This window comes from Dermacentor andersoni, chromosome 3, assembly GCF_023375885.2.
Source record: "Dermacentor andersoni chromosome 3, qqDerAnde1_hic_scaffold, whole genome shotgun sequence".
NCBI classification, from domain to species: Eukaryota; Metazoa; Arthropoda; class Arachnida; order Ixodida; family Ixodidae; genus Dermacentor; species Dermacentor andersoni.
The window spans coordinates 60,500,759-60,512,834 of record NC_092816.1 but is presented as its reverse complement, the minus strand read 5'-3'; the positions used below and the strand labels follow the sequence as shown (position 1 = coordinate 60,512,834).

The 12,076-nt window shown below is 47.0% G+C and overlaps 1 protein-coding gene across 6 annotated transcripts in view; it reads right to left on the bottom strand.

Annotated features, from left to right (window-relative positions):
- Positions 1–5,789: 5,789 nt before the first annotated feature.
- Positions 5,790–12,076, bottom strand: part of Pitslre (cyclin dependent kinase 11B pitslre) — a 60,523-nt gene continuing 54,236 nt past the window's right edge. For all 6 annotated transcript variants that reach the window (XM_050194973.2, XM_050194990.3, XM_050194998.2 and 3 more), the window contains 3 exons: positions 11,828–11,976; positions 10,371–10,560; positions 5,790–5,999 (listed from right to left, as the gene is read on the bottom strand). In XM_050194973.2, the coding sequence (XP_050050930.1) occupies positions 5,895–5,999; positions 10,371–10,560; positions 11,828–11,976 (444 nt within the window). In that variant the 3' untranslated portion in view covers positions 5,790–5,894. The remainder of the gene's footprint in view (positions 6,000–10,370; positions 10,561–11,827; positions 11,977–12,076) is intronic.

The window sequence follows — 12,076 nt, the reverse complement described above, 5'->3', positions numbered from 1 at the left end:
AATGCCGGCGATGGCGGCGTGACCACACGATGGTACAAAAAGGCGACGAACCCTCGACCTTTGGTGGCAGCCGAATCTACGATCCTTAGTGCTAATTAAGTCGAACACAATTAGGACACGCTTAATTAACTTAAGTTTAACTGAGGAACTCGAGCCCACGACCTTTGGTGTTATTAAAGGCAAAGTTAATTAAGACACACTTAATTAAGATGAAGTTAATTATTACATTCGAACACAAGACCTCTCCTGGGAGTCGAACCCCCGACCTTCGGTGTCAAGGCACTCGAACCCACGACATTCTGTGTTAATTAAGGATAAGATAACGAAGGCACACTTAATTAAGATTAAGTTAATTAAGGTGCTCGAACCCATGACTATTGCTGGGAGTCGAACCATCGTCCTTTGGTGGGAGTTGAGCCCACGACCTTGCGTTGTGGCATATACGTCTAAGCAACGCGCGGTGGTCGCAATGCTCTCCTGCGTAAGATTCGATCGCGCAGGGTTGCAAGGAATGTTCCCATATAGTAAATTATTAGCCAGCGGTTGCTAACGTCCCTGCCTGTTGCTAACGTCCCTCCTCCACGTCGGCGGTTCAGCACACGTATTACAAGGCATCCCTGAAGTGGCACCGTCAACAAGTATGCTGAGCAACGCGGGACGGAACACTATCGGTAGTTGTAGTTTGATCCCACAGCCTCATTGGGCGAGCTCGGCGCCGCCGTATAGTACTATAGAAATACAGAACTGCAGCACAAACGACACAATAAGACAGCAAAGCGGCAGAAAATTGGAACCTTCGCCAGAGAAAAATGCAACAAATGAGCAAGAACAGCAAATAGAGGACAAATGACATCGGCTACATCCGTGGCTATGACCGCTCGGTTGACTTCCGTGGTTATGATGATAGCACGCTTTGTTTCGATTTCAGTTTTGCTAGCGAGGCAGCTCTTGCGCGTGCTTGCATGGCGCACGTTTGGAGCAAATTTCCGCAAAAATCCAATTTTTGCACGAGGATGGCGCAAAGGTCCGCTCTCCGTGCATTTTGGCGCAATTTGGCGCAGCTGTTCCACGACTGCACGATTGCTTATTCGGAACAGCGTTAATATATGAGACTCACTACGCATAAGCTTTAACCACCTACACCAATCATTACATAAGCTACAAAGTGTGGATTAAATCTCCACCAGATCGATGGCCGTGTGTTTAGGAGCACGCATAGAAATGGTAGACCTTAGGGAAGTTGCGGGTGCATTTGCGTGCCTAGGACCTCTCGCAGGGCGGAGCTTTCGTGTCCCTATATGTAGGTCGGCAGGGTTGTATTGTGCCCAGGTTGATGGGGCTTAAACACGAAGGTGTTAGCAAGTCAGGGCAGGTGGTATAGGGTCCCGGGCGGTCCCTTCGGGACGTATGTACAAGATAGTTCGCCGCGGGAGTCACTGTGTCGTACAAGGCACCGTACTGGTGTAGTGGAGGATATGCGGGGTCGCGGCTACACTCTTCCCCTCCCACATCGCCAAGCGCCTCGCCTTTGGTTTGGTGCGTGTGGCGTCTGGGAGGGATTCCAGACAACCCTGTGGTATGTGTTGTCGATGTGGCGACGTAGGTCACGTTGCTGGGCAATACTTTCACTTTTGTCTTTTGTCCTTTGCCACGCCGCACTGAAGCAATAGACCGAGCCAATTTGAAACAGCCCGCACCATCCGTGACTTACGAATATTTTATCTTCTTCGAGCGCACCTTTATCTTCTTTGAAGATTAGCGCACCTTCTTCTGTGACGCATGGTCGCGCCAGCACTTCGCTACCGTCTTTGCGGCGAATATTCACTATCGTCTAAACTATCGTCGCTACATCGGCGCCAATCAGCGCCGACGGTATGAGACAAAATGGCGTCACGCGTATGCAGTGTCAGCCTGGTTGTTTGTCGTCTGCTGCCACTCACCGAAAAGGAATGGGAACAGTAGGAACGGTCATCATCTTTGCCTATGCCCCCTTCTAGAACACTGTACCTATGCCTCTGCCCTGTCGTCAGACTAAACGCCGCACGCAACAGCCGCGTCACATCAGGGAGAAACTTTGCGCCGATGCTCACTCTCTTGCTTGGGTAATTTATGAGAACAATTAAAATTCGATACATATATATATATTCTAACCGAACCCGCAACCTTCGCGAAATGCGAAGGTTGTGGGTTCGGTTCCCACCTGTGGCAAGTTGTTTTTCCATCCACTTTATTTTCCATTAATTTATCGTTTCTTTGCTTCATTTATTAAGCACAAGTAATTTCCGCTATGTTGTCCTTGGTGTCAGTGTTTGTTGGCTTCTTATGACATGACTATATATATATATATATATATATATATATATATATATATATATATATATATATATATATATATATATATATATATATATATATATATATATATTGAAGTGTACATTAAGTGTATATATTAAGTGTGCGCCTGCCGAAGCCGGCAGGCGCACACTTCAATACTTGGGCTTCACGCCCGGAGCGAAAGTGGCGAGTAGCGACTTTTCTGTCCCGGACGGAACCCGGCGCCGGATTCGGGTGGACCTCATCCCAAGAAACATGAACCCGGAGTATAACAAGGAGAGAAGAGCGGCGAGGGCCAAGGCCCTCATCGACTTTCACGCCAAGGACGAACACGCAAGGTTCGTGGATGCGGCAGAATACCAGGGAGACTGCCCGGCGTTCGTAGCTACCGTCATCGAGGCGTCGTCCGGCGCGACGAGGGCAGCGGCGAGCTTACGGGTCCGCGAGGCGTGTCAGGCGGAGGAGGTGGCCATTGCCCTGGCCATTGCCGACCCCGGGTGCCAGACGGTGTTGTGCGATTCGCGAAGTGCAGTGCGGAATTATGCAAAGGGCAAAGTGTGTGGTGAGGCTGTGCGCGTTCTGTGCTCGGCTGACCTGCAACGACAAAATCGGTATGTTAGAATCAAGTGGTTCCCTGCGCACGCGGGCAACAATGCGTCCGAGAAGCACGATAACCACAACGAGACGGCACACGCAGTGGCGCGAGCGCTAACCAACCGCGCCGCTGCAACCGACCGTCCAACGTTATGTAGTGCCAAGGATCGCATGACGACGTTCTACGAACTTACACAGTTCCACCGCCTGGCTCGAAGGACTTTCCCACCCCCGCACCCGGGGCTGAGCCGAGCGGAGGCGGTGCTGTTCAGACAATTGCAAACTGGTTCTTTACCCACCCCAGTGTTAATGACTCATCTATACCCGAAATTATATGTGAGCGATGTGTGTCGCGTGTGCCAGCGGGAGAGGGCGACCCTGACGCACATCCTATGGCATTGCACCAAGTTTCCCGATGAAGCTTCGACAAGATACAACGATTCCGCCGAGACTCGCGGCTGCGGCGGAATGCTACGACCACGAAAGCCAAACCTGGGCCGTCCAGCAGGTCTCGGCGGCTCTTGAAAGACAAAGGCCGAGCGAAACCGACGGAACGTTGCCCCTCAGGGTGACCGACCGCGGGAGTAACACGCGCTGGAGTTGAGTAGAGACCACCCGCTGAGAAGACGTCAGGGCCCGCGTCACGGCGCCATTTAGTCATGGTGTCGTTCTGCAGGCGACTACATAAGTTATCTCTCTCTCACTAACCGAGAAAACGTACAATCCGAATTAAAAAAAAATTGACCTAACTCGACTATTGTTGACATTACGTAATGCGAAGCGTCGCCCCGATCTTTGCTGTACGTGACGCCGACGCGCGTCGAGCGGGTGGTGCTCCGGCGGCCCGAAAGAAAGCGACGGGAAACCGAAACTGAATCGAGCTGGTGGGCGACGCCGGATGCCGCCGAAGCGAAACGTGGTGGCCACATCACGCCGCCTGCAGCAAGGAACGGCGGCGCGGTTGGATTATCGCCACCTACTAAAAGTGTGCAGTACGCTACGAATGGCGCTATGCGCCATGCGCTGTGAAAATGCTTATTGCAATAGGCTTGGCGGCGTGCGACAGCCCGGGCGGAGATTTGCTCGTAGTGGAATAAGAAACTATGCGCGCCGTCGTTTTCACGTGAGACTAGCGGCTTTACACTGTTCTCGATCGCGCGTGCCTCACGCCTTTTCTTGTTCACACGGGATCTCGCGGCCGGAAAACGTATGCGATCTCAGTCCGCAGCCGGGAAGGGCAGCGCGTTTAGGTTATCGCCTATTAAAAGCATGCGCTACAATTCCGACGACACCACGTGCTGTGAAACAGATAGGCAAAGATGCTTATCGCAATAGGAATGACGGTGATAGCTGTGAATGCGAGCCCGGAGATTTGCTGGTATCGAAATGAGACACAGTGCGCGCTGGCGTTTTCACGCGAGACAGATGGGCGTGTATTGTGGTGAAGCTGCCGCGAAGGGCCGCCATATATACTGTTCTCGACTGCGCGCGCATCTCGCATTTTCTAGTTTGCATGGGATCTAGCGGCAGGGAAATGTATCATATCACAGTTTGGCGACGCACTGAACGTTGGTGCCAAAAAATCGTGTTTTTAGGGATCGTACGAATTGGTAAAAAATTTGCGCAACTCGATTTGGTCATTTTTTGTGTTCTCGATTGCGAACGTTGGCGCCGGGTAAACGTACATAACGGGAATGTATCAACGAGCTTCGACTGTGTAACGTTTATTGTCCTCTTAATGCTGACATTTATAAAACTACACTAGAAAAAAAGTACACATATTAGTTGGAGAGCATCGTGCTAAGCCAGAACGCAGTCAGAGCACGAGCAAATGCATGGAAATGAAGCTATTCTAGCCGGAGCACAGCAGACAAAGGCGAGTGCTAGTCTGACGTCATCAGAGCACTGTTTGCAGCGCTGCCATCGGTCGTGCACGAGGCTAATAGCACAGCCACGCAGGCCACGCCATGCGCTCTGCACATGCGTCAGTGTCCTCGAGTTACATAGGCAATGGGGCTGGAGAAGCCATGGCGGGAAGTGGGGGGGGGGGAGCAGTTTCGGCAGTTTTTATGCGTTTCCCGCCCAGCAGCAAGCTATGACGCTGCACCAAGCTGGATGCTCATAGTTTCCTACAAGATTTACTAGCGTGAACTTTTGTATTAACCTCTATGGCAGAGGCCCAGCTTCTTTTCAGGTGCTTCTTCCCTGCAGGCTCCTGTGACACGGGTAGGGCTAGGCGCTAGTAAGTAGTAGCATACTGTGCATTTTGTGTCGAGCCATGCACCAATTTTTTTAATGGGAAGCATTTCTTGCCAAGATCCTCAATCCACTTTATTGGTAGCTGCCTGCCTGCCATCTTGCCCATTTCAAGTGTGCGCCGAACAATATTGGATGCCATGCTTGTTTAATTTATACTTCCGCTGCCAGTCCACGAGAGTTTGTCAGTCGCGCCGATAGCTCTGAGGCGATCGACAAGTTTCTCTGAAGTTGAACGCAAAGCTTAAGAGTCGTCGTGCGGCAAAGACGGTTGCCGAGCCTAAACAGAGCAATGGCACGAAACGGCAAGTACAACAAGCTACAGACCACTCGTGGGACTTGTAAAATACACATTGTGTCTCCTGGCTTCATTTCGCTGTATACTCATTCATAGGTGAAATGCATGAAGCAAACCTTTCCAGCTCAGTAGGACAGTCCATAATTTACAAATATGATGCAATCTAAAAAATGCAACAGCCAATAATCATGAACAAGACCATAAAGCCTGGTTTAGTTTTAAAACCGTCAATGATATTGCACAATTGTGTTCTTTGTTGCACCGGAAAGACGCTCAGCCATGTAGAAAGTGATCATGACTCAGAGGCTCATGTATCATACTTTTATAAGAAGGATGCATCAGGTAATGTCTTATGTTTTATATACACATAACAGTCATGGACACAGCCTAAACCGTGTGTTCTGCGGCAATTCTAAAACTTCAGGCTGAAGCCAGTTCCCTTGGCTGAACTTCCCTTGCTGGGGATGTTCATGTGAAAGCCTGCAGCCGCCAGAAGTCCTTCGTCATCTCCTTCGCCCTGCAGGAACACCAAGAACATCATACACAGTGTTACTTTTACGCTGCAGAACTGTGTCCAGAAAGCACACAAATTTACAAGGTACACAAAACCACACAAGTACTTGAAACATCCTACAAGGAAAACAAATAAAAATGGCAATACATAAAATTGCCTAGTGTTATCCAAAAAGCAATGCTCACTATTCCAGAAACTATTCCCTGTTACTACTATCCACTACTCGCTGTTATCCAAAAGCAGGACTCACTATTGAAAATATTGACAAACACGCGATTGAAACATGGTGGCATTATGTGTGTTTGTTACTTCTCTTTTTGGCTTCCTTTAACTGACACATCACTCTTGACTGCGACTACTTTGGTGGTTTTGTGTGCACTTTACTCCCACATGGTTCGTATGCAGGTGTCTCTGTTGTGCAAATCAGCCTGTTAAGATTTAGCGTAGCACCACTACTCTTTCTTGCAGTTTGAAGTGCCACTAGTTTACTGTATGTCGCCCTTTTTCTTTTTTATGAAAGTGTCATTACAACACACTGGGTACCACTCTCACAGATGAAGCTTTCTCAGGTGCTGCAACGCTCCTGAGAAAGCATGCTGTGTGGCACTAATAATAGCCTAGCATTGTCATGACATAGCTGATGTGTCCCTAGTCTCGTGACACGGGGATTGTACCCTGTGATCATACTCATTGATCTGTGACACGATGATCAATGGTAAAAAATGTGATGTGCAATTTATGTTCTTGCCAGTGCTGTGAAAAAACTATGGCATTACCTTTTCCAGCCATCTTAATAATCGCCTAATTATCACATGGCTATGTGCAAGGTGTTGACCCATGGAAACGACGCCATCAAAATGTCGAACACATAGTGTATCAACATCCGCCTGACTGAAGCTGTTGTAGCCATCAGGCTGAGCAGGCTAGGCAACCATAGTGTGCTGACCTCAGCTATGCAACATCAATCAATGCCTTGCTGCTATTCGGCGCCGCAGTTCTACATCGTGGGAGAAATGGGAGAACAAAGTGTGGCATCCAGCGATGCAAAAATTCAAGTTGAGGGTAACTGTTCTATTGCTTGTATTTTGAAGCTTTTGTGACCGATAACTTAGCTTTGCGTGCATTATCACAATTCCTTTTGCTCTTAGCTCTTTGACATGCTAAGAATAGGTCTAGAGCAAGAATGGTGGTCCAGAAGTGCTGCAGGACTTTTTTAATGTCTTGAGCTCCTAGCTTGCAGGAACAGATGGCAATGAGCGCATGAAAGTTGACAATGAAATATTAGTTTATGTTGTATTCTGCGATGAGGGGTGACATTTCTATCACTTCACACAGACACAAAGAAACAATAATGAAACCTATAATTTCTGGCTCCACTGCTTTCAAGTGTTCTCGCCCATCCCAGGCTTTTTTCACTTCAAGGGAGATGGAATGGAAGTATAATACAGTCGAAACCTGTGATAACGAAACCCAGCGACAACAAAATCTTTTCATATCTCCAGCAAACGCCCATAGGATTCAATGAATTTCGTACATTTCGACAATGAAATGTCGCTATACTACAATCCCCCATCAATGAAATTTGCCAGAGCGTAACCCCACATATTATCTACTTGCGCAAGGCTAGAAGATTCCAAAATATGCTCAAATGCGATTGCTTTGCACTGAAATTGTGTAAAATACCACCACATTACACTTGCATGGGAGCTGCCATTTTTGTTTACAAAAACAACCAAGCACCTGGAGCGATCGCGTGCACCGAAAACATGTCATGGCCCCCATCTTGTTTGACGATTGCCCGGTTGAAGCGGCACGCATGTTGCTACCAACATGTGATGACGGTTTTTGCACACCAGATGCATTGTTTAATGTGCGCATCGGCGAGCAAAATGCAGCACAAGCAAGGAAATCCAGGTCCCACTGACATGGAATTGTTTATGACGCTTGAGATGGCGGTCACAGCATGGAGTACCACGCATAGGGCCGTCATTAAGCGATCGTCCGGGAATACGCATCCCTTGCTTCAGGAACGCTGGTTTCGGTGCCACCCGAGAGGCATCGCGTGCGGATTCGGCACTGGATGTAGATTTGCGCGAAGGGGCTGTAATCTCGATTGACTGCTTACTTTTGGGTATACGAGATCCAATCACTTTTGCGCTCGGCATCGGCCTCTACGGGCGACAGCGTTCGCTGGAGAAATGCTGCTGCATGCGGGGAGCGCTGTTTCTGTGCGGCTGGTGCTGAGTTACACAAAATCTAGCAAAAGTGGTCGTACCTCCGAAAGCAATTGACCGAGAATACTGCTCCACGGCGGTGCTGCCACTGCTGATCGACGCATGCAGCGAACTGTGGGCAATGTGGTTCAATATATCCTTGAGCAAAGCTTGCCAAAGTAGGTTAACGGAATTTTGACAGTAAAGTTTCATTCTGCGATGCATTACCTATCTATACATTACCTATCTGAAGTGCAGTGTCATATTGTAACAACGGAATTCTCGCGAAAGTGAATATTTTGCGTTCCCTGCTGGTTTTGTTATTGCGAGGTTCAACTGTATTAAGTTAAACTAGGCCAGAAGATCAAACTTCTGGATCAGCTTGCACAAAGCGTTTCACTTATACGTGGATTTATCCATTGTTGAAGCAAAAGTGACAGCAGGTTGCCGAGGCCATAAGCTACTGTGCAACAACAGAGTGACACTTTTAATTTTTGAACTTTAGTTACTTGAAACTTATTGACCGAAGACATACTATCAATTGCATGAAATCATTTTATTAATCATGAGCAAACTCATCTATCAGTCAAAACGCTTTATGCAAGTGACCCCTGCAATTGCGGATGGGCTAAACTTCAAAGCCCACTTTATAGCATGACTTGGCTGACTAAGTAAACACAGTGTGATGGCACAACTCGCCAGAAGGATCTTCATTGTTTTATTGAAATGGAAATGAAAGAGATTAAGTCACCTTATAATGGTAAGTGCTACTCCTTTTCACACAGTATTTTTTAGAAGAAATCATAATGTAAGAAGAAACATCACAAATTTAGAAAGTCAAAGGTGAAGAGAGCCAAACAGGATCAACAAATACAGAAAGAAAACTCTTCATGCCGCCGTAAAGAAATAATGACCATGGATGTCGACGCTCGTTTTAAATGCGCTTTCACATTAGGACGCCAAGTTGATGTATGCTTATGGCCAGCAGCAGCTTTAGCATATCTTCGTTTACGCTGCAAAAAGGACAAGAAGGCAACAACATTCCCGTGTACACATTTCTGTAGCCTTCAACACTATAATATAGAGTGATGTTGTAGACAATAGAACACAAGGGAAAGGAAGCGCAGAAACAAGGCTATGCTGGCATGCTTACAAAAGCTGAGCTTAATTAGATGACAGGCATGTTCAGATGCACTGTATGAGTCAGTCACACAATCGGTGAATGAGGTTTGTGAGTGGAGAAAGTTCTTAGCTCGTCCCTGCACTTGATCTAGAGAACGCTATTTAATTGTTTCACGACCTATCTTATCCAGCACCCAATGCTGAAAGACGCATACAGTGAAACCTAAGTGATCACAATCATTTCGAAAACAGAAGGCTTAATGACCCAGCGTTACCAAATGTTCTTACTGAATATCTCTACAAAACCTCTCACAAAATCCCTATGCATTTCCATGCAGACCTCAAGGAAGGCCTTATGGCCTTGAGGAACCCAGCAATCCCTCCACAACACAAAAGCCTTGATCCATTTCACATCAAAATCATCACTTTTTTGTTTTGAACATAAAACACAATACCTTCGAGATACCTTTGAGCATATTTCAGCTATATGCCTAATTTTTATTAACTGCTATAGCATGACTCAAAGGTGATCAAGGTGTTACAATTCAAGCATTTTTGGTGAATTATAAGCTTCAATTATGAAACTGTGTAAGACACATGTCACAAACTACAAGATTCCATAAAAGCAATATGCGCCCAGTCACCGGTACACAAAAGCAGCTGCAAATTAAATGCTGATGATACAATATGGATCAACAAAGGCAAGACGTCTAGTACTATGTTCTAACTGTCAGTGATGCCAGGAGTTGCAACAGTCCTTACAGCTTGTGACTAAAGTGGCAGGTTTCTTAAATTAATTTTTTTTCCTATAGGCCAACTAATTTTTTTTCCTATAGGCCAGAAAGTAGTAGCGGTAACTTTGTAGAAAAGATGTGAAAAAGTGACCACTTTCGGGGACTTGCCCCTATGTACAGCAATAGTGTTGTTGACTCCGTGCCCATTGGCCTTAAAACTGCTGGTGCATCTAAGCATCCATCACAGTTAGGCAAATATTGTCCCTTTTGTCCCAAAATATTGTCCCAAAAGGCTACCAACTCACCAGTTGTTTGGCAAACTGCTTTCCACCAGATGGAGGCTTGGGACTCTGTGCCTTTCTGTGACCCAGCTCACTCTTGGCTGGCCATGTCGGAAACATGGACGGATCCACGGGCACCGGCGTCTCATTGAAAAACTCGTGCTTCAACGCGTCCTCCGCAGTGATGCGGCGCTGCGGGTAATAGGTCAGGAACCTGCAAGGACAACAGGCACATTCTTTGGACGCGTCTTGCAAGCAACGCGTTAGCAACAAGACGATATCAATAAACTACGAAGGCAAAGATAGGGGAACTGCAAGATGTGTTTACCAGCTCAAATGCACAGTACAGGAGGAACAGAAACAGGAACTTGCCAGTACTGAGCGTCAACACAGTTACTTGAGCCTATGAAAGGTACAGCTAGCAACTGTTCTATTAGCAGAGCTTATATCTCAAAGCACAACTTGGGCTTTCAGGCATTTCGTAGTAGAGTGGTTCATGAGTTGTATTGCCACTGCATCGTGCTCAGCAGCAGAATATCATCGCCATTGAGCCGCCACAGAGGTAGCAGATGGCAGAACACAACTGCCACATCTTCCCATGCATTTCTTCAACTCATCCCATCAGATGCATTAATAATGATTTGAGATAATGAAAGAGCCTAAAGCATACAGAAATGCGAATTGTAGCTCTACATTTTTCACAGTTGGAATGCCTTTAAAATTAAAATTAATATCCAATTCTGGGGTTATATGTGCTAAAACCAAGATATGATCATGAGGCATGCCATAGTGGGGGACTCTGAATTATTTTTGACACCCTGGGTCTTTTTAATGTGCGCCCAATGCGTGGTACACAGATGCTTCTGCATTTTTCTCCCACTGAAATGCAGCCGCCGTAGACGGAATTCCATCCTGCGCCCTCGGGCTCAGCAAGCATGCTTTTCACACTTTTTTCTTTGGTTCCTTGCACGTTGATCTCAGTCTCTGCAAATACCACTCAGCAATACTTAATACTCAATCTCAGCAAATACCACTGAACATACAGTGTTCATTGATATGTGCTGAGAAAAATTAGCTCACTAGGAAGCATGTAGGGCGCTTTAGCAAGGCTTGAAGGAATAGCTTTCGTCGAGCCCAGTATTCTGTTTGCAACAGCTGCACCAACAGAGCTGAGTCCGGCAAGCAGGAAGCTTTTCGCTATTCTGCAATCACCTACTGCTGAAAGGGCGGGCAAATATTATGTTCACATAGTGTACGAAACCCAAAACAGCTAGAAAACAACTTGCAATGTGCTGCAATCTACAAGAAAGCTTGCAATAACATCCACTCTAAAGACGGCCAGCCCAGAGCCGGCCACCTGCACTTTGGCCCCCTTTGTCCCAGCCAGCTCAGCGCTGGCTGCGGAAGCATATAGGTCAATAAACTAAAGACTCGATGAAGGTGTCCTCCAAACCAGCTGTTACTGGTCAGGGGAAACTCACTTGTTAATCAGGTCAAAACCCAGGTTTGAGAGCGTGTGGCCGAACCGGCTTCTCAGGTTGTTGTAGGGGTGCTCCGTGAAGGTCACTTTCTTCACTAGGGGAAGCTCGGTATAGCCAGGCCAAATTTTCTCACTGGGAGTGCCAAGGTCCTAAAATTAAATATGAGAAATATAACAATTGCGAGTAATTACAGTAAAACCTCGGTGATACGAATCTCAAGGGGTCGCGTAAAATATTCGTATCACCTGA